Source organism: Thunnus thynnus, chromosome 5, assembly GCF_963924715.1.
Source record: "Thunnus thynnus chromosome 5, fThuThy2.1, whole genome shotgun sequence".
In the NCBI taxonomy this organism is placed as follows: Eukaryota; Metazoa; Chordata; class Actinopteri; order Scombriformes; family Scombridae; genus Thunnus; species Thunnus thynnus.
The window spans coordinates 15,972,024-15,997,231 of record NC_089521.1 but is presented as its reverse complement, the minus strand read 5'-3'; the positions used below and the strand labels follow the sequence as shown (position 1 = coordinate 15,997,231).

General features: G+C 39.3%; 3 protein-coding genes across 3 annotated transcripts; 1 reads left to right on the top strand and 2 right to left on the bottom strand.

Annotated features, from left to right (window-relative positions):
- Positions 1 to 115: 115 nt before the first annotated feature.
- Positions 116 to 3,219, bottom strand: LOC137182932 (uncharacterized). The gene is made up of 2 exons (XM_067589534.1): positions 3,016 to 3,219; positions 116 to 1,731 (listed from the first exon to the last, which is right to left on the bottom strand). The coding sequence occupies exon 2, from the start codon at positions 1,722 to 1,724 to the stop codon at positions 843 to 845; it is 882 nt and encodes a 293-aa protein (XP_067445635.1). The 5' UTR covers positions 1,725 to 1,731; positions 3,016 to 3,219; the 3' UTR covers positions 116 to 842.
- A 2,477-nt stretch (positions 3,220 to 5,696) lies between these two features.
- si:ch211-127m7.2 (uncharacterized) lies at positions 5,697 to 7,989 on the bottom strand. Its single transcript, XM_067589533.1, has 3 exons — positions 7,734 to 7,989; positions 7,542 to 7,647; positions 5,697 to 6,450 (listed from the first exon to the last, which is right to left on the bottom strand). The coding sequence occupies exons 1-3, from the start codon at positions 7,835 to 7,837 to the stop codon at positions 6,091 to 6,093; spliced, it is 570 nt and encodes a 189-aa protein (XP_067445634.1). The 5' UTR covers positions 7,838 to 7,989; the 3' UTR covers positions 5,697 to 6,090.
- A 7,461-nt stretch (positions 7,990 to 15,450) lies between these two features.
- neto2b (neuropilin (NRP) and tolloid (TLL)-like 2b) lies at positions 15,451 to 24,195 on the top strand. Its single transcript, XM_067589532.1, has 12 exons — positions 15,451 to 17,272; positions 18,804 to 18,860; positions 19,010 to 19,168; positions 19,795 to 20,043; positions 20,235 to 20,282; positions 20,400 to 20,527; positions 21,023 to 21,124; positions 21,353 to 21,479; positions 21,848 to 21,961; positions 22,470 to 22,600; positions 22,690 to 22,782; positions 22,906 to 24,195. The coding sequence occupies exons 1-12, from the start codon at positions 17,185 to 17,187 to the stop codon at positions 23,353 to 23,355; spliced, it is 1,746 nt and encodes a 581-aa protein (XP_067445633.1). The 5' UTR covers positions 15,451 to 17,184; the 3' UTR covers positions 23,356 to 24,195.
- Positions 24,196 to 25,208: the final 1,013 nt, after the last annotated feature.

The window sequence follows — 25,208 nt, the reverse complement described above, 5'->3', positions numbered from 1 at the left end:
AGACTTTTTAAATTTGTTACCCTCTTGGGTGCCTCAGATCTTCTCAGTAACTCTTTATGTAAACTAATATTTCTTCTGGTTGAAAAAACAAAACAAACAGAGCATGACCATAACACATGTGGAATATTATTTTTATTTTCACAAGCAAGCCAATAATTAAAAATCATCCTCTGCTTCTGCTAGAGGAACATTGTAAAGTCCAAACATGAGTATGTTGACTCATACATGTTTACTGGACACTTTTGTCCTGCTTTAGAGTGTTATGCGTATCGTGTCTCCATCTTTGGTTGCATTGCTAGTGTCCCTTGCCTGTCTTTTTGTATTAACTTTACACTCACATATCCACTTCAAAAAGCTTAGACTTTCCCCTTTGTACATAATAATCATGAAAATTCAAAAAAAAATAATTTCACATTTCAATCTTTCTGTATGGGGTTTTAATATAGCAATGGCACTTTTCCTTAAAGAAAATTCTGTTTGGTGAATTTGCATAGAGGAATATCTCTGTTGTCCAACAATGCACTTAAGTACACTAGTAGCCACTGTGCTGTTTAAGTTCCTTTACTCCTCACCCACACACCTTCTGGCTGCATAAAAGTATCAAAAATCATAAATGTATTAATATGTAGTTTAGTGTGGAAACAGACAAGACACTTTGTTCCAGAGTTCATTTTGCACCACAAAAAATATACAGAGTTAAAAGAGAGGAAAGCTTTGCCTTTATCAGGCCACTTAAGTTGAGAGAAAAAACATTGTGTCCATGATTCGTTCATGTGAAGGGCTTAGGGGGGGTTTCACAGAAAATATCCGTTCACTTCTTTCATGAATCCTCTTCCTTGGGCTCACATCAGCTCAGTTGGGGTGCTTATGTCTACGATGGGAGTGTCATCTGGGATCTTGACATCACTGTGAATGAGGTCAGTGACAAGGTCATTTCCTGTCAGCTCTAAGTGCTTTAGGAGTCCACTAACGCTTTCCTCGTTGACATCACTCACAATCTGCTCCAAGTTCCCTGCAGCCTCCGCCTCTATCGGCTCTTCCAGAGATTCTGTTGTTTCTTCAGACTTTTCTGGCTCAAGAGTGGAAATCACCACAGCCTCAGCGCCGTCTTGGAATTCCTCCACAGCTGGGATGTCTGAGGGCTCGTCTGCATTGACTGGGACAGAGATGGGAGTGTCGATAAGTTGGGGAGTTACATCAGGGGCACCCAGGTCGACCAAAGGGGGTGGAGAGATCATTGGCTCAGGGAGAGACTCCTGGGTAAGCAGGTCTGCCTCCTGCTCCAGAGCCTCAGCTGGAGCTGGTACTGGCTCAGAGATGGGCTCGGGGACAGCCTCAACATCTACCTGTGGATCTGAGGTTGGTTCTGCAGCAACAGGCTCTGGTTCTGGAGGTGAGGGTGTGCTGACTGAGACCAAAGGCTCAGGTTGAACTGGAGCTGGGGTTTCCTTTGCCTCAGGCTCTGGTTCAGCATCATTCAGTGGGGCTGAAGCAGGGGCCTCTGCCTCTTTACACTCTGATACACATTCTTCAGTGGGTAAACATGCCACTGGTGTAACTTCCTTCCCCACCACCACATCTAGATTCTCTGTCTTAACAGCCTCCTGAGTCGCTGTCATCCCAGAGTCTCCTCCTGGCTGTGTAGTCGCTGGCTCCTCTGCAGTGACAGCAGTTTCAGCACTATTGATTGAGACATTCCGCCTTCTGCTGAACCTGTTTCCCATGATGAACCTGTACAGAATTTCAAAATAAGAAAAAAAAAGCTCCACATTTAGAAAGCTTGAACTCTGCATTTTTAGTGCTGCAGATTATCGCAGCTCTAAAAATAAATTCCTGAATCTGGGTAATATATCCAAAGGTCAGATCAATATTTTAAATTCTAATTAGGGATGCACTGATTCCACTTTTTCAGTCCTGATACCAATACTGATACGTGGGCTTTGGGTATCAAACAATACCGAGTACCAATCTGATACCAGTGTTTAATTAATAAAATGTAGCAAATAAACACATAGATATAAATTTACTGAATTTTTATTTATTAAAATATTGGTATCCGATACCCGATCCAGCTATCTGAGTCAGTATTGGACCAATATCCAATATCAGTAATGTATCAGTGCATCTCTACTTATGATAATGTTATTTTAACAAATTCTATTCTTTAAGTGGTTAGAAGTCAGCTTAAACACTGTCACCTCAATATTACATAAAATGCCTGTTGCTGCAGGCATTGTACGTTGTATTGTGTTTTTCTTCCAAATTCATGAATATGCAATGTTCAAAGTAACAGTAACAATAAATAGTGAATAGAGAGACTTCCTTTAAGTCCTCAAGATTTACCAAACTGGTTGACCAAAAATATTCAAGCTTGAGTGTTTTGGTACACTATGTACTCTTGTGCTCATCCCGGACAACATGTGCTACAGTGTGTCTAAAGACTCCGGAGATGATCGTCTCGGTACAGTTTATGTTTATTGGGAGCACAAAGATCAATTAAAGCATTTGTTTGCTTGCTTGCTGTTCATTGCATGCTTATGTCTCAATTTCATGAGAAATCAAATCTGGACGAGTTTAGACATGCGCACTGGAAACGCGTCTACCACTTAGCCTTAATGCTTTACACCCTCCTGAAAGGAAAATTATGTTTTGTTCTTTCCTTTGTTGTTGCTGTTATTGTTTTTTCTAATTATTCTATAAAACAACCACACCTTGTTGCAGCTGTCTTGTCTGACTATCACACCCTGCATACCCGCATCTCATGCTGTCCAAACACATTTTATCACAATAACATGACAAATAACCCAATTAGAATCAAATCAAAAAGTGTCTTTTGTACCAATTGTCATTAATTGCTGGTCAAAGCAAATCGAACAAAGAAACTCTTGCAGAGGACCCCGCCTCCCTCTCGTGCTGAACAAACTGTTAAAACTGTCCAAAGTGCACAGAAGTAAAAATAATTCAGGTTATAACGTGCAGTTCTTAATGGATAACCATAACCAATGTGTAACTAACCTTTTGAATCTTTTTGCGGTGCAGTGAAAGTAGATAAAGTTAGAGCTGGTCTCGACTTGGAGAAGTCCGCACGTCAAAGTGTCTGTGGCAGCGCGCTGCAGCGGAGCACAGCTCTGCGGAGACGCTGCTGCGCGTCGTGCGCGTTCACGTGCGTGCCAAACCCCAGACAACTGCACTTCCTGAACCTGATTGGCTTCGTTTCTTTTTTTTGCCTCTCAGATAACAAAGGTGAGTAGACAACATATAATTAAACTACAAATTTGTCTTTACTCAATCAAACTTTACATCCAGCCATGAATCAGTTTATATACTACTTGAAAAACCAGCTAAATCTTCACTGCAGTTTTTAAATGATCACCAATTGACATTTTGAAATTGATTGAAAATGTTTAAATGGTCACTAGACATCTTTAATTAAATCTGGTGATTTAAGTGTTAATCAGTGTATAATTTAAATATCCTAATGATAGATGGAAAGTAAAATGATAGAAAGTAGAAGGATATGAAAGCAAAAATACTGATCTGCTGATGGTTGTACATTAAACTATTGAGGAAGTACGAGTGTGTTATGCTGAGAAGTTGACAACCATCCCATTGAAAGCTGATTCTTGCAGAAATATGCAGAAATATAGAATTTGTAGGCAATTTTGTCAACGAAATGCTTGTTTTCTGTATATATGAACAAACACTATATTCGATTACTTTTCTAAATGGTTTGTATTAATTTCTGTCAATATGAATATTAAATCTATAGGTTTGAGGTCACATGGCCTGACAGGGCTTCAGTTATGGCTGCTCTCTCTCTGAGGAGCCCCACGTGTTGCTCCATTTGGATTTCGATGTTTCTCCTGCTCATCTTCATTCAGATGTTAACCTCCCTGATGGTCTTCAATGGTGTGTTCATCCTCTCCTCCGAAGCCCTCATCGACCCCTCTTACCTCAATGTAACACATCAACATGGTGGTCTATTCTGCTACAGGTGGTACAACTACAGCTGCATCCTCTCAACAATAGTTACCCTTGGCTTATATGTTCCAGTGGTGCTTGTGGCCTTTGCACTGCTGTCCATGCTGTTAGTAGCCTACGCCAAAGACAGAGCAGCACTCTGGGTCAGCATGGCCTGCCAGGCTGCATCAAGCCTACTCATCCTGACTGCTATTATTGCCTTTTTGCTTCTCTATCAGTCGCATGTGAGCTGGGAAGACATGACCCTCTCGTTCTACACCTGTGTGGGCGTGCAAGTTCAGCTAACCATCACAACAGTGCTAACTCGTGTGTCAGGGAGGAGGCTAACATCTGACTGGGAATAGATGGGTCTAAATTTTGTTAAGTTTTCTTGTATATGTTTTCACTTAACAGTAGCCAAATCAAAGAATTATAATAGATAACCCAGACTGTATTTCAGTGTACCTCTCTTTGGTTAAATCTGCTGGAGCATACTGTAGTTGCTTTTGCGTGTTGTAACAGTGTTCTTGAAATCTAGACAAACTGGTTTAAGAAAACAACAGCCATGTAGGTAAATGTCTCACTAAAAACCAGAAATATGGTTTGTTTTCTCTGATATGTGCAGCTGTTGGATAGGTGCTTATGAGTTTAAATCGTATAAAAAGCTAGAAGACTAATGGAGTTGGTGCTGACAGCTGGAGTTCACACAAGCAGTTTTTTATACAGCTTGTTCCAAGGACAAAAAACATATTCCAAATGTTTTTGTGTATATTAAAAGAAAGTACGTACAAATAACTATTACTTCATCATTTATTAAAGTGGCAAAAGTTAACTATAATGTCCAGTGAACATAAATTCACATTAGAATAAATATTATGTAATGTGTAAAATGTATGTTCTATGATCTAACAGTTCAATGTCAGTGTAACCGTGTCTAAACAGCAAGAGTGTCAGACGCGTTTTTCACGAGTATTTCACACGCAATAGATACACTCTTACTTTAATCTATGGAGATGTCTGCACCGGCTCCATGCAGGCTAGCATCTCACAGGCGTAACTGTGACCTGAAGCATTCATTTACGCTTCAAGTCTATTTTCCCTATGTTTTATGCATGTCACTACGGTCATGCATATTGGGCTCGGAGACTTCCAACACGCGGATGACCTACGCTCAACACTGCACCTGAACGCCACCAGTGTAGGCACACAGACGGAGCACTTGCTGCTGCTCTGCTGACGTGCTGCTCACGCTGTCTAGACACGGGTTAAGGCTTTAACCTGCGGTGTCAACAAGAGAAAACCTGCAGCTGCTTCACTGACCCCGCTTGCTGTAAGGAAATTCCCCTTTTGTTCGCCCTCATGCAAAGAGGCCAGAGGTACAGCTACAGTATAGTGGACAGTGAACTGATAGGAATGTCAGAGAATTGCTCATTAAAACTTGAGCAAACAAAGTGGCTGCCTACACATGTGCTTGAATTTAGGTCTTCTGGTTGAACCACTAAACCTCTGTGAGGATGTAGGCTGTAAAACTACCACATTTAATGTCAGTGTCACATTCAGTAGCAAAGATTCAGCTTTTACCCCCTTCTATCAACCAAAAAGTGTCCTGGATTTCTTGTTAAATCTTCCGCTCAAACACTCGTAGTAACATATCTAATCTGAAATCTGAACACAGAACACCATGTTAACTGTGTAAGGATGATTAAATCGCAACATTTTAAAGAACTCATGTTAGCTCAGTGTCCCAGCACAGTTTTAATCAAACAGAAACTGCTACATTTGTGATACAGTGGGTTGTGAAAGACATAGCTGAACAGGCTGCAGACTTTGTGATGCCACTATGTAAGATGCTAAATTGAGCTGTCCTACCAAAATGCGGTTTAGATGCCGTCATTTGAACATACACCAGAATATACGCCTCATTTCAGTGCAGGAGCTTTGAAATTTTACATCCCAGTGACATCACAAATTAAAGGGTTGGTTCTCCAGTTTGCAGCAAGTATTGCTTTGACTGTTATGTGAATTCTTAAATTTTGCAGCAGTCCCTTTTAAGTTAAGATTTTCCCTTTGGTGCAAACATTTTGCAAGGCTTAGTGCAAACATTTCAGTGGGATTCAACAGAGTCCATTATCAGGTGAAAAAAATTTCCCGCACAAGCCGAAGGGCATCGTCCTCTACTGCATCTTCAGGCTTCTGCGAGTGCGCCTCTCTTTTCTCAGCCTGCAGTCCAGCACTCACAAGACTGCTGTGATCCTGAGCTAGTCCTGAACTCTGACCCTCAGACCGCTGATGCTGAGGGATCTCGGTGTATGGCACTGTTTGCACTTCTGTCATGTCCAAGTCTGTTTCTGAAACATACGTTGACTCCTGGTCATCGCCGCAGTCTGAGGACTCCTCCTCTGAAGCCTCTATCACCGGCTTTGTTATTGACTTTGAAGCAGCAGTTTTCACACTCATCTTCACGATGGTGTCTCCTGTCTTGTCTTCAACCTGTGGGGGAAGGGCAGTCACTCAAGTTTTGATCACTGCTATGAGGAATAACATGCATTTTACATCTACAATGAAAAATGGTGTGACATATTATTAAAAGTATACTTTAAAAAAAAAAAAAAAAGACCAGTGTGGAAGATTCAGTGTCATCTAGTGTGAGTTTACAGAATTTGCAGCCAACTGAATACCCCTCCCCTCCTCCTCCCCTTCCAAGCGTGTAGGAGAACCTACACACACACTGACTCACAGGTCAGTCTCTAAATGCTCTGCTCATAGAGACTGAGGACAATCTCCCAGGTTTCGTTTTTAAAACCAGTTGGAAACAATTAGAGTTTAAAAAAACCCTGCACTGCAGAACCAATCCAAAGTCTTTAGGGCAGCCCTTGGGGCAGTGACATGCAGTTCACTACGGAGACGAATGGGGGGACAGCCTCATTGCTGGTAAGATGTATTCTTTACAAAATGTAAAGAGAGCTATGATGTCTGGTCTCGCGAGATTAAACCTATGGTGCCTGTGAAACTCGTGAAAAATGTGAAAGGCCCCTCTCTAGAGCCAGTGTTTGGTTTGTCCGTTCTGGGCTACTGTAGACACATGGTAGTCCAACATGGCAGACTCTGTGGAAGAGGACCTGCTCCCTATGTAGATATAAAGGGCTCATTCTAAGGTAATGAAAACACAACGATTCTTATTTTCATGTAATTATACACTGACTAAAACATACTTATATGATATTATATTCCATTTCTGCGAAGTCTGTTCCACTAGATGCCACTAAATTCTACACATTGCACCTTTAACTTATACACTGTACATTTAGGTATACTAGTGAACAAGATGTTTTAAATATCCATGTAGGTGTCAAAAGTTTGTACTAAGATCTAAATGTATTAAGATGTTCCCATGATACATTAACATTACATTTTTAGATACCTGTTTGTATGAGATCAGTCACTTAATTTCCATATATTATGTATTCTTTTGTTACCCCAGTATATCAATAACTGTAAATCAATAGTTGGGTCTTTCAAAGCAGTTTTATCAGTATTGAAACCTTTTAAAAGGTTAAAAAAAAGAGAGTAAACAGCGCCACCTTTTGGTCAGTGAGGAGAGCAACGTGATCCTCGCGAGCACAGTTGGCCAGATATGAAACAGCAGCTTCAACCAGCTCTTTCTCGTTCATACAGTAGAAAGCAGCCCTGAAAACAAGCAAGTGCGAATCTTATTAACTTACCAACCTTTAACTGAAGCTTAAAATCCAGACTTTCTTTCTAACGTTGACTACCTTGCAGCTTTCCGTTTTCTCCTGGTCTTCAGCGGCTCCTTTTCCTTCACTTTCTCCTCCTTCTTTGACATCCATGGCGGCAGCGCGCGGTGCCTCTCTGACATATTGGCGTTATTTAAACGTGCACAACTGTACCTAAGTCATTTATACGTCTACAATATGGTTATATTGTCCACAATTAGCTGCATTGGAAACACCAACAAGAGGCTGCATGGATGTCGTAGGGGGGTGTCGTTTTGTTGTAGTCATGTGACCATGACTGGCTTCTCTTTAGCGCCACTTAGTGGACAAACAGTATATTGCATAATCATAAGGTACCAGCAGGCCATGTTTTAGCAAAAGTAATGTTTTCAATTGAAACATTTCCTCTATTTTATCGGTTCCCTTCTTCTATTTCTTCACTCTTCTACCTTTTAAAACTAATTTCACACTGTGCCAGTTTTATGACTTTGCACATAGTTCATATTTTGCATGGTCTAAGAAGTATGCAGATACCTTCCTGAAGTAAAAGTAATATTACAATGTAAGCTACAAATACTCAGTTCCAAGTAAAAAAAAAATTGGTAGCCTACATTAATATCAACAAAATAAGTCAAAATCAAAAATATAAATACTCAGAATGGCTCAGTGTTATATTACTAGATTATATTATTATTTTTTTGATGCAGCATTTTAATCTAGTAGCTGGTGATGGTAGCACCATGATATAGGTGAAATCTAACTAAATATGCAAAGCAACAAGTAATTAAAGCTCTTAAGTTAAAGGTACAATATTTACATGCAGTTACCTTTCATTAGAACATATACACTTTATTTTATGATATCAACAGGTAACATTTTTGAAGTTGAGTTTGTGACTCATCATTTGGCTCACAGAAACATTTCATCTAAGTGGTTTGAGTGGATTGACAGTATGACATACATAATACTAAACTCACTAAACTCAAAAACTCACCTTGTGTCCTCATTGAATGTACTTTAGTTATTATTGAAAGGATAATATTAGGATAATATGAATTTATAGAGCTGATACATTTTAAAAAGGTATGTGGTTAGAAAATGTGTGAACATGTAAAGTTTAATATTCAGAAAGTTAAACCCTGATCTCCAAATCTCTCTTTCTCTCTCTCTCTCTCTCTCTCTCTGTCCTCACTCACTTCCATCTCATAGAGATGTAACAGCACACTTACATAAACACACACACACACACTGTACAGTTTGTCGTTGTTGGAATTAATCAGGGTTACAAATGCTGTGCGTTGTAATTAAAACCGTGTTGCAAAGTCTAATCAGCCAAAATCACATCTCTCACCCTGGACTCTCTGTTGTCTCAGATCATCCACATTTGCTGTTAGATGACTCTTCCTTGTGGACATTTTGGTATTTCTTGCTTCTTCCTCACATATTTTGATTGGTGTGTTGAATCTCTTGCATATAAAGCAGCATTTTGCTGAAAAGTTAAATTATGGTCATCAACACTGCTTTTTGACCCTTTTACTCCTATTTCTCATGCTGTGATCAGAGAGTAATAGTAGACCTTTACTTAATTGTTGATACACATTCTTCGTATGAGTTGACATAGTGAGGCACTGATGGCTTCTGGCCCTGTGTGCCTTATTCTTACTGGCCAACAGTAAATAATCCCTGTCAGTCTAGTCGTATGACACACTTTTTCTCACTTTTCCCTTTTTTCTCCTCTCTTTCTGTACTTTTCATCAGCCTCTTTCAATCGCTGATGTTCAAAACAACCTTATATCAGACTCTCACTTTCTGTCACTTTGTACCCAAAGCTGCCTGCTCTCACTCAGGCCTTTTAATTATGTTTCTAAAGCCCCTTCCTACAAGTGCTTAGGCCTTGATTGCAAAGGCCAGCTTTGTATATTTGACTAAATTAAAAAGTGGGGGAAAAGGGAGGAGAAAAAAATCTCAATGCAAAGAGCGTGTTAACAGCCAGATGCACGCACAATGTCATTTTCCCTAAAGCTCTCAAGCCCATCGCATTTTAGGAAGTAATCAGAAGACTGAACGGGTGTGAAATAAAAAAATCCTCAAAATCTCTCACCATATTATTATTATTGAAAACAGATGTCAGCAGACACGCATTTTGTTATTTATAGCCTTTTTCTTGACATTAAACACCACTGGATGACTGACATTTTCTACCAGGCACAGATTGGTATTTGTTACACAACTGGTTTCCAGTGAAATACACACTTTTGGTCTAACATCAGGGTCTCAGTCATCTTGCAAAGTTGCATCATATCCATCTGTTATCATTTTAATGACAACAACAACACTATTATTTATTTGTTTCTATAAACCAAAATGATTTTTTTTCTATATCTCATCATCATCATCACGAGCTTATAGTCACTTTTATTCAAATCTTTATTAAAATAATATAACCAAAACATCTCTGAACAACCTAAAGTGGTATTGGACTCATCCTCCTCCAGGCTTGCTGCCACATCCACAGATCAGTCTGTACTAAGAAGATTTCTGTTTTCTAATATAGTAAAGCTTGTCACTGCTTTATTTGTGGGTCAAACATGGCCAAAATGTTTGCTAAACCTACTGACATGAAAGCATCAGTACTGTAGTTTTGGTTAACATGGATTTGATGTTGATGTCAGGATAAAGAATCTTTATTCTTAAATTTTTATTAAGGCACGTTTGATTTATAGTTGAGGGTTTAAAGTGATACAAATTAAATGGGACTTGAGCAGTTCATTTAGTGAGTAATTTTCACCTAATGTAATCAACACCTTCTCTTGTTATCCACAGCTTCCTCTTCACATGTTGTTCTGAGGGACCTAAGTGGTGAGAACCAGACTAATCTCCTAGTCGTCTTCCTCGGCTTAACCCTGCATTGTGTAAGGGTCATTACCATTGGCCATCCGTTCCAGGAACCCTTGTTGTGATTGGCCATATGGCGCAATAGAGCAAGATGATATTCCACTGGTCATGAAGAGGATAATGTTATCTATTTCGGAGAGACACAACATCATCTTATTATGGTGCGTATGATCATATTAGTGCATGTTCATAGACGCAGACGGTGGTATCGGCATCATTCCTTCTTGTGTAGCAACAGGACACACAAACAACTTCAAATGTGTGAGTTGGCCACACAAAGTCCGACACCTGCGGAAAAGAGGAAGTCATTCCACCTTGAAGGGGTCTCTCAGTTCTCACTTGGCTTTGATACAACAAAACACATGGGAGCCAATTATTCCCATTGCAAAACCATGTTCAAAGACAATATGGTGTGTAGTCTTTTAGCCCAAACAGAAATATTGAGCACAGCACATCATTTTTATTTATTTATATTCTTTCAAAAAATGTTTTAGCACAAATATGGTTTTTAATCATGAACTAAACTCTATGTAAATTGGCAAAGAAGACGCAAAATAGACATTTATGAAAAAATGTTATAAACAATATTTTGTTTAAAGTAGACCGCACAGCATGTTGGAGATTGTCCATTGGATTTGACCTGATAATTAGAAGTTTTGAGAACTTTAGTTTGTTGTTCCAACAAGGTAACAGTTCTACCAGTAAACATTGAACCCCCAAACCAGCTCATCAACACTGAAAATCTTCTCTACTTACTGTACCTAAAGGGTGCTTTTCCAAAAACATTATAGTAACTGTGTTTTCTTCATTCCTGGCTTACTTCACATCTTTGAAAATAAGGGAAAATGCTTCAGGGGATAAATTCCCAGATGACTTATCCTGAATAACAAGAAGAAACTTGTGTCTTTCCCCTCAAAATATTAATTTTCACTTGGATGCAGTTTATGTTTGATCTTAAAAAGAGCAAAAGACTTCAAGATGGGAGTAAATGAGCTGGCATTTAGTTGCATTTCACAAGTTTTCTGAGAAACTATGTTTCTATGTATGTGTGTGTTTGGGTGGAAGGGTATGTTTTATTGCTTCTGTCTTTGATGAAATATGTATAAAAGATGTAAGAAGATATAAAATGGACACCAAACACACAGCAAATCATATGTGAATTTGTATTAATACAGAAAGCCTGCATGCAACATGCCATGGAGGCTTGGGATGAACATTAACAGATTATGGAGATTGTAAAGCAGAGAAGAAGGGATACAAATAACATAAAGACACACTTATTGGGTTTGGGTGAAAGTGAAATAGGAAACCAGTAATTATATTATATATGATAATGTAATATTATATTTTAAATAGCTGACCAAACTTATCTTACAACAGATTTTGCTTTGGTTTGTTTTCAGGGTTTATAGTTGTTTTCCTGACATTTGTCTAATAAGGTCATTTTTTAATTTCTTTTCCGTCTTTCTTTGTCTAATCTGTTGTCAAATGGGTCAGAGATAGGAATGGAATTTAGCATCCACTCTTCCTGTTCCATGATATCCCATATGTCTAAATTAGTTTAGGAAAAAGATATTTGTGTTTATTCTCGGGGGCATGGGGCTCCTGGGACAGTCTGGCTTTGAACCTTAAGCTGATTATTATGTAAGGAGTCACAGGGATGATTGAATTTCAAGTATAGAGTAGAGCCATAAAGAAAAAGCAAAGGAAAGGAAAGGAAAGGTGTAGGTACACTAAAGCAAAAGGTCTTATTGCTACACCACATAACCTGTGTTTGTCTAGTGATTTTTTGTGACATAATCTACAGTTGTGACATCATTTCAATTCCCATGGAATGAACAAAGGTGATAAAATCTGTCAAGCAATAAAAACAAAAAACAAAAAACCAAATCAATATGATGATAGATGAGTCACTGGGACTCAGTAATCTGTTCCACCCTATTAAAGTCAGGACTCGTAGGCTACTTCCTCATCAACAGTAATAGGCCAAATCCACAGGGATTTCATGCCAATCACAGGCTCATGGTGGTATCTTAATGACTTTTCCTCGGAAGCTGATAAAAGTGCTTTCCTTTTAAATTCGTCAATCTGTTGTGTGTTACTGCAGTGAGCAGATCAATCAACGGCAGCGCGGATTGAAAGTCCACATAGTGCATAACCATGGTAGGAGATATAGTTAGAAAGCCCCTGAGACCGCTTAACCCTGTTGAACTCCATGTGACACCCTGCTATGTAATCCCTGACCCTTTCATTGAAAGCTCATTGTTCTTTTCAGACAAACAAAATGATTTTCAATACAAGACAAGCTACGCACATGCACACATACTTTACAGGCACGCATACAGACAGTTCATGCATGTGTTCTGAAAGAACAAAAAAAGGAAAGAAAGAATGAAGAGAGTAAAATTTGATTTCACCCAGCAGTGTCACCTGACTCATTCAAGCGTAGCCTCTGCCAAATTAAAGATGTTAATTTCATCCTTAAGCACATGCTAATAAGAGCAATCACTTGCCTGGTTTAAGACTCCAATCAAAATGCTAATTACAATCCTGGCCCCACAAATGAACAGTTTAGGATTCATTATCTGCCTTTAGTTCCACTTTTCTGTCACTGCCTTCCTATTGGTGGTCATTTATTCGTTTTGCCACAAAGGTTGTGACATTACAGCAAGATGTCTGATTATCTTCACATTACAGTTCTTCCGTTACATGTAATGCATGAATCTAATCTACAGCTGATGAAGGAATGTTGAAAATTAAGTTATGTAGGACATTTTGGAGACTGGCACTGAGAGGATGTTGATGTTTCACCGTGCAGTTGCTCTTTGGTGCAATCATGCCAGTCACCATGCATTCTTACTATTGCTGCAAAGGCAAAAAAAAACACACACAATAGAATAACGAGAAAACACAATAAAGTCCAGGTACAGTTAAATTACACCTGCATGCAAGTTTCTCATGGGTAAAAAAAAAAGGAAAATACAACTTGATTTGTTTTGTGGCTAATTTTGTGGCAGTTTTATTTTCTGAAAGTTCAGTCTTGACCTTAGAAATAGCTGTCGGTGAAACAATTTCACTACAAGGTCCATTAATAGCTGTTCTTGAAGTTTTGGTCAAGTTGAGATGAGATTGTTTTGCCAAAAGAAATTATGTTTGATTCTTACAAAGCTTCAGCTGCATTTGAGTAGGTACAAATAAAACAGCAAACTTGTTTTCATGTACTACTAAGTTAATCAGTCTCTTTGTGTCACTGTATTCATATCATAGACTGAATATCCCTTTTCATCAGCTTTTTGAATAGTTCTTATAGAGAGAGTCCATACACATGCAGGACATTGAAAATGGATTTTCATAAACATTTAATCAGGAAAAATTACAGTATGCATAGTGGAAGCAAATTAAAAACTACAAGGACCTTTCTGTATTGCAGCAGCTTTCCCAGCATTACGGTAACTCACAGGGGATTCAAAGAAAACATATATTTCCATTTGCTTTAGGTTAGTATAAAACAAAAGCTTCACCCGTTGTAGAAGCAGCAGCAGCAGCAGCAGCAGCACAGGTTGACAGTCGGGGGAGATTTTGTCTTTTGTTCCACTTCAATCCCTGTCTCTGTCAAACCCCTTAAAACCTCTGCTTTCTAGGTCTCTGATTGCCTCAGAAGAAGCAGGCAAGACACCAGCTGAGTTACCATAGCAACAGATGCAGATTTGAATGCCTTTGATGTGCGGTAAACAAAGGTGTATGTGTATGAGTTTCTCAGTTTGCGGGTGGGTTTACGAGTGACTGAGAGACTGAGTGACAGACAGACAGACGGACAGAGAGTAACAAATAGAGAGGAAAGCCAACTGTGGCATCTGTTCATGAGCGTAACAGCTGGTGTTCATAGAGGCTAGCAGTCACTTGCACTTTCTCGCTGCAGTTCAAATGTCACACAGCTCAGGATGAGGCGGTGTAGCAGCAGTCCTTCCAAACCTGAACTCACCGCAGAAAATAAATGATTCATGCATCTCTGAGACAACACTTTCACTCTATAATCAATCACAAGGGGAAAAGTGTCGCTTTAAACACAAGCCCAGATGATGCAACTTTATGATTGTGCATATATTGTGTGGGTGAGTGTGTTCATCTCCTGCTGAATTAATTCACCCCAAGGTTGTTACTGCAGAAGAAAAATTGGTCCCACCTTACTGAATAATGATGGCCCTGGAGACTTTGAAAATATAGCCCCTGGGCTTTATGATAGGAAGTTTTGTGATTTGCTGGCTGTTTGTCAAGTTTTGTGACTGCCGTTCATCTTGTGGATCATTTATTTATGTTGAAAAGGAAATACAAAGAAACAAGGAAGGAAGGAGGATCATCATCATGAAAAAAAAACTTTTTCCAACATAAATTACACACGCTGAGAGAAAGATATTAATCGTATCTACCGCTAGTGTGAGTAGCACCCATGAATGGGTGGAATGTAACTGATTACATTTACCAGTGCTCAAGTTTGAGGTAGTTATACTTCACTCAAGTATTTCCATTTTTTCCTGCTACTTTGTACTATATTGCCACTACATTTCAGACGCAAATGTTGTACTTTTTATTTCACTACATTTATCTGATAGCTGTAGTTAGAAATTATTTTGCAGAGTCAGACTACAATTTTACATATGATCATCATATAATAATGAAATATAATGAAAAAGATTAAAGTGCCCAATGGTAAACTAGTTAACATTAGCTCCACCTCCACCTATTATAACAATCAAATGCTGCTTATATGTTTAAGCATCAAAAATATGAATCCAGTAATAAAAAATATAATAATAAAACCCTGCAGACTGCAAAGTAACTTTACTATTGATACTTTAATTACATTTTGTTGATAATACTACCTTACTATTTATTATTATGAATATGAATTTTACATCATGGAGTTGCTACATTTAGGATCTCAGTACTTCTTCCACCACTGCTGGTAAGAGCAACTTGCACAGGATCAGTGCTATAACAACCACTGTAAGTTCCCAAAGTTACAGGTTTAGTGTTATTAATTACAGTCACCCACATGGTGCTTATATGTCTAATGTACTGCTCGGTGTACATACTGTATGTTCATTCAGTGCTGGTAATTCTATGAGGTGAACCAACCTACATGCTGGTAGTGGATAACTAATGTCACTCAGTTCAACACAGTGTTAAGTGGGTTGGTTGAGTGATGGACTACTCCGGTTGTGCAGTGCAATAACTTTCGTTTTAAGTGATCTAAACTACAACCAAACATAAACACCAGGCTGTTACTGCATGATTACTGGAATATCTGTATATGTGTTACTGCAAAGGGAAGAAGTAAACAGCATATCAAGCATCTCTCAGCTCTCTATGTCAGACTCTGGAGATTTGGCTTCATGTGGTATTCTGGTTGATACATGGTGGTGAACCTAGTGACAGACACAGACTGAGCATATCACTATTACCTCCACTACAACTACAATTAAGAGACTAATATTCGTTCTTTGTACTGAAGATCTAATGATCACTCTAAAGTTATGGGGAATTAGAAAGGCTGCTGTTTCAGGTCATAGTTCGGCCCTTGCTTCTTATCTGTCGAATGGTAGTTTGCTTTGAAGAAACTTTGAATGCTGTTTTGTGATATGGATGCACCTGACCATGCAAGTGTGAGTGTAAAAGAACAGAGGGATTGAAGGGAGGATATCTGAATATATCGCTCATTTGCACCCAGGCATCATCTGTCAAAGTAAGAATGTCTTTGGCTGTGAAGCAATTACAATCAGCTGAAAAGACACAAATCTGCCAGTGGCTACGGTGACAGGTTCTGTTGATAAAAGTCACATCAAAAACACATCAAAGGAACATCCCCAGCCCACCAACTCCTGGCTTCTATTTTCATCTTTCTGCAGCTCTCCAGCTTTTTTTTTTTAGGCTTTAGGCAGCATGTGTCCTTCGAGAAAAATGGAAAAAGACAACAGGGAACGTGTCCTGTTCTCTGCTCTGCATAGAAATGCACAGGAATACAATGTGTTGACTGATTAATGCCCACTGAGCTTTTTGGCACAAGTGTCCCGTGTGTGTGTGTGTGTGTGTGTGTGTGTGTGTGTGTGTGTGTGGATTTGCCGTCTAGACACTCGCCCAATCAGCTAATTAAATTTTTTAAAAAGGAGAATTCCTAATATAATTCGTCATTATGCCAAACAGGCTATGATAGGATTATAATGTCACTTCTTATTACTCATGTAATGATGATGCACATGCGCAATCAGTTCTTCCCCCTTCTCGCGCCAACTGAGCCCAATCTTAAAACCGCGAGCAGCCGCAGACTGATCCGTTTATTTGAGAGGAAGAGTCTCAGTTTGATACAGACTTGAGCTCTGCAGGAACACCGTCCTTGCACTGGAAAACTGTGCTCATCTGACAGTTTTTTTCCTTTCAATTCCCTGAGAGAAGAGTGAGGATGAATCAGAAGTTCACCAGCTCCTTTTTCTCACAGGGGCGTCTCTCATCTTGACCAATGGGATTAGGATGAAAAGGTGAAAGTTGGATTTTGTAAATCAGTGGTTCTAACATGCGTTAATCCGGACTACTGACTTCAATGTGCGGGGGGTGTGAGGAGATACACAGTTGGTCAAGTTTGAAATCAAAGCCCGGAAAACGGAGTCCAGCTGAGAGGATGTATGTAGGTGAGTGGGATCATCCATATTTGCATGATGTGGGGCTCTCAGTGTGTCAGAGAGATGAAGGCTGAGAGACACGGGAGTTTCTATAATCTTTTTTACTCTAATCTGTTTCAGATGTCGCTTTCTTGGCAGGCTACTTACACATTTGTTAGCAAACTTTGATATTTTCAGGTAATCCGCATGTTTTGATCCGGATTACCGGATTACTGTCATCACACTGAGGCAATGTAAAAAAATGCACAAATTGTCGCTGTTTTGAATTCAACCAGACTGTCAAAATTTGGTGATTGCTGTAAATATGGAGAGCAGGCAAAAAAAAATTCATCAAACATTTTGGCATCAAGACAGACACATCTATTTGGTTTGAAAGTTGTGCTGGTGCAAGGTGGTGTAATGTTACTTGGTGCTGAAGTGACAGCTCCCGACTCAACCTGCTCTCCTTTAATGGTAAAAGAAAACAAAACAAGGATTGCAAGGTGCACATGCAATAACAATCCCAAATTTTCGATGCATCAGCGTGTGACGGCTCAGCTCCTGGACCGGAGGATTTAAACTGCTGCTGCTTCCTCACTTCCACACACTGAATATGGTCTCTGTGAAAGTGGATCTATGGAAAGAAATGTGAATATTTTTTTCTTATTGAACTAAAACCCTTTGATTCTTCAATGCAGTGTATGACATTGTAGCTGAATGTTTGCCATCAGTTCAATGAAAGACGTATTATTTGTTACATCAGGTCATTTCTTGATGTCTGGTTTCAGGTTGATTACATTTTGATTAATTTAACATAACACATGATATCATGGAATAAAAGTCTATGCAAGCAGTTGACAAAAAAGCAAAAGACAACCAATAAATATTCAATTACAAAAAAGAATTATAGTCTTGTAGGCCAGAAACAGCACATAGATATTAGTAATAATTGGTGAAATGTCTCACATGTTTTCTTTCTTAGCTGCCACATTCACCTACAGTACAGCAAACACAGTGTACAAATGTCCACAGCCAAAATTACAACGCCTGTTTTATCTTGCAGTTTCACAGCAACATGCCACTTTGGTGAACACTCAAAACAAATTTTAGTGGCCAAGTGTCCTTTGGCTAGACCTCTATTTAGGTCAAATTTTATGTAATAGACACAAATGTGGCACAAGATATGATTTCATGGCACTGTGATGTTTTTTTAAATTTCCCATTAGCTGTCCTCGCCCTGTATTGTGAGAGACCACAGATTGTCAAAAGTCTAAACTCTCGTCCACAGAGTTACTTAAACCTTACTTAAACCCACAGAGTTAGTTAAACCTTAAAAAATAGGAAAAGCAGGAGGAAGAGTTAAGCAAGCAGATGGTGGAAGCAGCGTGTCCTTATTCTCTCACAGTCAAGCTTTTGAACTCTGGATCCCCGGTCTCTTATATACTGTACATTCAGGGATTCAGAGAGTACAGACATACAAATCCTGCTAAGCTCTTTCTCTCTCCCCTTCCTTTATTCCTTGGTCGTACCCCTCCTCACACACTGCCGGCTTCCTTTACAGTCTGGATCTTTCTCTTGTTCGTTGAGGAGGGATTTGCTCTGGCACAAAAAACCAAAGGTAATGTTGATATCTTCCCTGCACTACTGACAGAAGCCCTTTATGAAATCAGGACACATACTGTAATTTCAATTAAGGATTAGTTCATATTTACTGCATAATCATGTCAGGATGTGATGTCTCATTTGGGCGTCATATCACATATGCAGATGGAGGTGCAGGATCAAAAGGGGTAAAACCTTCTCAGTGGCCGCAGCATTCTCGTCACTGTGGAAACTGGGTACGAAACACAGATGGTGGCACCTTCAGCTCCCCAAACTACCCGAAAACGTACCCTCCCAACAAGGAGTGCCTGTACGTACTGGAAGGTAACCAACAACATGCACCTGACCCTGATAACTACAGTGCTCCTAAACCAATTTTCTTGAAAGTTGCAGATTTTTTTCACTGAAATGAAGTTGGATTCTTTTGTGGGTTTCGGTGGTGATTAAACAGAATCTGATGGAGAAAACAACAACAGTATTTGTATCTTGCATGCTGTGAAAGATCACCACGGATGCAATCTGCTGTTGTTCTTGCCTCCGTCTTTCAAAAGTGACATCAACATTGCTCATCATGAATTGGTCACACATAATTTTTGATTGTATTTAAAGATTTTGAATAATATTCTCTTTGTGTTTTAATACTATCTGTCTTTGTCGGTAACAAAGTCAAAGACAATATCTGACCAACTTATTACGTCCAATGCGAAAGTTTTTCTCTATGTTCACTTAAAGTACAAAGCAGCTGGCAGGTGATAACTTTTTCAGAGTGCAAGAAATGTAACAAATAAAACAGTCTTATCTCCAGTAATTCTGTATAGAAAATCAGCAACACTGAGGAAAATGTGAAAGGAGCAAATATTTCGTCTGTCCCCTGTATATTCTCTGGTGGTATTATATCTCTGAATCACCTGTGTGACAGTAGAAGTGACACTCTGCCCTGCCTCCCCCAGCTTTGCCCCGGCAGAGGATTGAGCTGCTGTTTGATGAGAACTTCTACATTGAGGCCTCATTTGAGTGTCGTTTCGACCACATCGAGGTGCGGGACGGTCCCTTCAGTTTCTCTCCGCTCATCAATCGATTCTGTGGCTCTGCCAGTCCTGGACTCGTCCTCTCCAGTGGACGCTTCATGTGGATCCGCTTCTTCAGTGATGAAGAGCTGGAGGGGATTGGCTTCCAGGTTCAGTACAGCTTTACTGCAGGTGATTAAAACACAGTAGGAGGGTTTACTGTTCCCTGTGTGGCAATGTTCTCACTACACCATCCTGGAACTCATCTGGTAAAGCCTCAATCAAACATCTTAGCTGTTACTAGAAAATCAAATGTCTGCACTCTCACCGATAATGATGCTGATGTAATATCTTTCTCTCTATCTCTGTGATTTCCTTCAAAGACCCTGAATTTCATCTGCACGTGGGAGGACTCTTAAACCCCATTCCAGGTAGTGCAACCACACAGCTCATCATACTCAAACAACCTCTTTAGATTTACTGTGATGTGATCTTTTCTCTCTTGTGTGTTTCCACTTTCTCTGCCTCTGTTACTGTCTGTGGGTCAGATTGTCAGTTTGAGCTGTCTGGGGCTGATGGCCTGATCCGTTCTAGTCAGGTGGAGGAGGAGTATAAAGTAAAGCCAGACCAGGCAGTGGACTGCATCTGGACTATACGCGCCCCAACAAACAACAGGGTACGGCGTTTTATATGGTATATTGTTGGATATATATCTATAAAACAACTTCTCCAGAAAATTATGTTAGGGAGAGGGGATGTGATTCATAGGGAGCAAAATGACATGCAGTGCTTGAAAAGATGAGTTTCCAGCCTGCAGTGTATTTCCTCCATAACTCTTCATCCGCTCCACATCAGTTGGGATATCCTTCACATAATTATAAAGACAAAGCATGCGGATTTCATATCATCAAAAACCTTTAATACATGCACATAATACATGCTTTTACATCTTTTATCATCAAAAATTCACTAACAGTACATCCACAGCTTGAAATATAAAACAAACATGCATTGATAATCCAATAATCTACATAAAGCTGGCTCAAAGTGATTTATATTTGATCCCTTAATGTAGCGATGCCTTTAAATTGTCTTCATGTGGAAAAGCAAAATATGCTGAATGGCATGAAAAATGAACAAAATGTAAATATCTACTCATTGGTTATTCCAGATTTACCTGCGGTTCTTGGAATATCAGATGGAAAACTCAAATGAATGTAAGAAGAACTTTGTGGCTGTTTATGATGGCAGTAATGCCATCGAGGACCTAAAGGTATAGTCATTTATGTTAAGATATGTACTGTAGATTTAAAGGCCCTTGATATGATGTACTTTATTTGTTGCACACTGTATTGTATTTCTCTGTCTTTACTTGTTAATCATGCTTCTTTTTAACATAACATTTGAACCAAAAATATATAGCAACTGTTCTACAGAACTTGGCCTCAATGAGACGACGCATCTGACAGCACAAGAGAAAATGGTGTGTGGTTTCTTGCAGGCCAAGTTTTGTAGTACAGTAGCTAATGACATCATGCTGGACACTGGTGTGGGAGTAGTGAGGATGTGGGCTGATGAGGCAAGCCGTCTCAGTCGTTTCCGGATGCTGTTCACATCTTTTGCTGACCGTGAGTTTTTGCTTCGGATTGTTCTTAACCTCTGTCATTTTACATTTTCACCAATGTTCCTTTTGTTTAGTGTCTGCTGCAAATGCAGGGCAAAGTATAGTATTTGACTTGGATGTATGATTGCAGACAGTTTTGCAGCAGCGCCCTCCTGTGGTTTCTATTTCACATTGCATCCTAATAAGGATGCAATGTGCTGTGTTCTCATATATACTTTTGAAAAGAAAGGAAGGGCTTAGCAGTAATAAGATAATAAATATATCATTTTTAAATACATTTTTCATAACTATGGCCAAGAGTTACAGTAATTAAACTCCCTTCTACTGCTGTTTGCATATGTAACATACTGTACACCTGTGTTTGTGTTTCAGCACCCTGTGTAGGCAGTGCATTCTTTTGCCACAGTAACATGTGCATCAACACTTCTCTGGTGTGCAACGGCATACAAAACTGTGTCTTCCCTTGGGATGAAAGCAACTGCAAAGGTACTCTAGTTGTGCCAAAACTGTCTGTAATTCTTTCTTTGAACGTCTACTATGCTGGTCTGTATTAAAATGTGTAGTTACAGTGGCTATAAATCTACAAAATATTAGCAAGGGGATACACACCCTCTCTTCTATCCCATCAAGTCTTTTATGTCATTTTTCCCGCTGATACCACAGAACACTGCATATTAATAAATGTTTGACAGTCCAGAGTACCCGTTCAAAATTTTGTCTTGGCAGGAAAATCATGATCACATCATCTTTGACGCCTTTCCAGCTAAAAGACCTTCAAGGCCTTTAGGCTGTTAAGTGGCTCTTAAGCACATTAATTGATTGAGATGGCTGTTTATCAGTGCTTTGGCTTTTAGCGAAGGCTCTGAATCGTTGCTGGCAACCAAAGATATAGACCGTCCTGACAGGAATGGCGACGAGTAAATGACTGATGTACTCCCAGTACCTCTGAACTTCCCTAGTAATTTCTCTCTCTGTCACTCTCTACACAATCTAGAGAAAAAGAACAAAGGTATTTTTCACCAGATCACAAAGACTCATGGGACAATAATCTGTGTGTCTACGGGAGTGGTGCTGCTGCTCCTCATCGTCTCCATTCTCGTGCAAGTCAAACAGCCACGTAAAAAGGTGAAACAATCAAATTATTTTGTATTATGCAATAAAATATTGTTGTAAAAATTGTTAATTTATTGAGTGTGTTCATTCTTATTTTCAAGGTGCTGGTACGTAAGAATAACCTGTTCCAGCGGGGCGACTTCCAGGAGGTGTTTGACCCTCCGCATTATGAACTCTTTACTCTGAGAGACAAGGTTAGTTTGATTACTTTACTACTAATATTAGCTCTATGTGGCTATTTTAATACAAATAAAACATTTATGGTGTTATACAAATAGTAGAAATTATGCATATTGTAACCATGTTATCGTTTTTAGGAGATGTCTGGGGACCTTGGGGAGTTATCAGAGGAACTCCAGTCCCTGCAGGCGCTCAGAAGATCCTCATTAGGCTCACGCTGCATTCACGAACATCACTGTGGCTCTCAGGCCTCTATCAACTCCATCAAAGCCAGCCAGGGTGCACATGGCATAGGCAGGGGATCCATGGAGCTCCCCCCTTTCAGAGGGGACATCCAGAGCGCCTTACCACCTTTCCGGGACTTGAACAGCAGCCTGCGTAAGAAGAGCTGGCCTAGTATGAAACCAGATCGAATGCAGGGGCATCATGGTATGGGGGATAGAGCATCTGGGCGGCAGGATAGAGTGATGGAAGAGGATGAAGAGGAGGAGGAGGATGGACGGTACGATGTGTATGTGCGCAGAGCAGGAAGCAGAAGAGGGAACTATGAAATGGCCCAGCAAAGATCCTTGTCCATGGACTTCTGAAGAGAAAAGGTGCAATAATAAAGACAAAGTTGGCATGTTAAATACTGCAACAACAAGTTTTCAACCAGTGCCACAATTTGGGGGAAGAACAGTGCAGATTTACAGGAAAGAGGAAGAAGAGGAGACTGGGCTGTCATTTAACACCTCAGAGAGGATGTGTCTCACTTACCTTCTTTATATTAATGATATCGATTATAAAGAAGTGATTCTCAACTTCTCTTTTTTCACTCGCCTCCTTTTGCAGGGAGGTTGGAAAACACAGTGTGTGTTACAGAGCTTTTAGCGATTTTAGATACGTGCCATCAATTCTGATTGGACACAGGAAAACAAACTGAAACAGCTGACAGAAAGCTCTATTTGTGATCAGTGTAAAAGACAGACAATAATGCTGTGTATTGTTCTTGTTATCAATGTATTTGGTTAAATACATTTTATTGTAAAGCAAATAGAATTGTTGAAATATGTTTTGATAAGTGTTGAGGTTATGAAAAGATGTTTTAAGAGGAAGCACTATTACATGCTGAACAAACAATGGAAAAATCACTTCTCAGTTTTTGTTTGATTTGTTAATACCTGTATTAAAGAATAAATATCTACATCTCTGCACCACTGGATAAGGAAAAGTTTCACTTTGCCTTTGATGTAGAGTAAACAGATGGGTATTCCCAGAAAAGTGTGTCACACGTGTATACTGGTAGGAATTTCCCTTATAAAGTTAATTGCCTGAGTGAGGTTTTGTATTGATTATACATCAGTTTATATGACCTATGAAAGCACCGAACTCTTATCACCTATCCTTATCAATTCCTTCATTTTCTTTTTGCCTTTATACACAGATTTAATATAACATGAGCTAATAGATGTCAAACAACTGGATGAATAGGACGGAACAAACTTTGGATTATATGTTGTTGATTAGCAAGGCCAATATTTAGACAAATAATAATTAGAAATGTAACAATGTAAGTGCCGGTAATGACCTTCAAACAAGGGTTGAACTGTACAATGTTTAGTAATAAGTTTTTACTCTCAATATAGGACCACAAATGATATGTTGATGAAGATTGGAAAATGTGCTTATGTGAAAGTTGTCCATTCCTGTAATCAGAAAACAAGTGTCCTCCACATGTAGGAACTTTCTTGTCTCACATGGGCACATATTTGTGTTCAGTGTGCCAAAACTACTTAAACCTTGAAGCTGTGGCGCACAACACATTTTGATATCCAGTTGTTTTTAAGCCACAGCCTTAAAGTTTAATCAGCAAATCTCTTGGGTTCATTAATCATATTCAGAAAAGTCACTGGGCAGATAAATTAATGGAGCAACTATGCGTGCATACAGACAAACACGTGAACATGCAGTGCTGTCGCTGCAGTATGGGTGCTGTTCATGCCAGTGAGCCCTGTCATGCACTTGGTTTAGTATAGTCTGATATGCTCAAGGATAGACAACACAATAAAAGAACAATAAATTAGATGAGTATTTCCCGCAAAAGATTATAAACGTGACTAAACAACTGATAAAGTTTGAATGGGCCACTCACAATGGCTTGCACTGTGCTGCCCAAATGCTTCCGTATGTAATCAACAAGATTCATCACATCTGTGTCTTTCCCAGGTGCTGTATACTTGCTGAGTGTGGTTGCTTTTTCAGCAACACTGTGGTACACTCATTATTATCATTATCAGTCATTATTTATACCACATGATATACATGAATAGGCAGGTTATCGCAGGCATATCTGATAATGGAATGCTACAAGGAAGTTGAAATTAGGTCAATAGGTGCAGGTGATGTAGGCTGTTTGGCTTTTTATTACAGCAAAGTGAATCAATGATTTCTCACAATCTGT

Coding starts and splice junctions, on each gene's coding strand:
- neto2b (XM_067589532.1), top strand. CDS start 17,185: ATGTGCGGGGGGTGTGAGGAGATACACAGTTGGTCAAGTTTGAAATCA. Junction 19,169..19,794: donor GTGCCTGTACGTACTGGAAG/GTAACCAACAAC, acceptor TGCCTCCCCCAG/CTTTGCCCCGGCAGAGGATT. Junction 22,783..22,905: donor TCTTTACTCTGAGAGACAAG/GTTAGTTTGATT, acceptor TATCGTTTTTAG/GAGATGTCTGGGGACCTTGG.
- LOC137182932 (XM_067589534.1), bottom strand. CDS start 1,724: ATGGGAAACAGGTTCAGCAGAAGGCGGAATGTCTCAATCAATAGTGCT.
- si:ch211-127m7.2 (XM_067589533.1), bottom strand. CDS start 7,837: ATGTCAGAGAGGCACCGCGCGCTGCCGCCATGGATGTCAAAGAAGGAG. Junction 7,648..7,733: donor AGAAAACGGAAAGCTGCAAG/GTAGTCAACGTT, acceptor GCTTGTTTTCAG/GGCTGCTTTCTACTGTATGA. Junction 6,451..7,541: donor CTCTCCTCACTGACCAAAAG/GTGGCGCTGTTT, acceptor CTTCCCCCACAG/GTTGAAGACAAGACAGGAGA.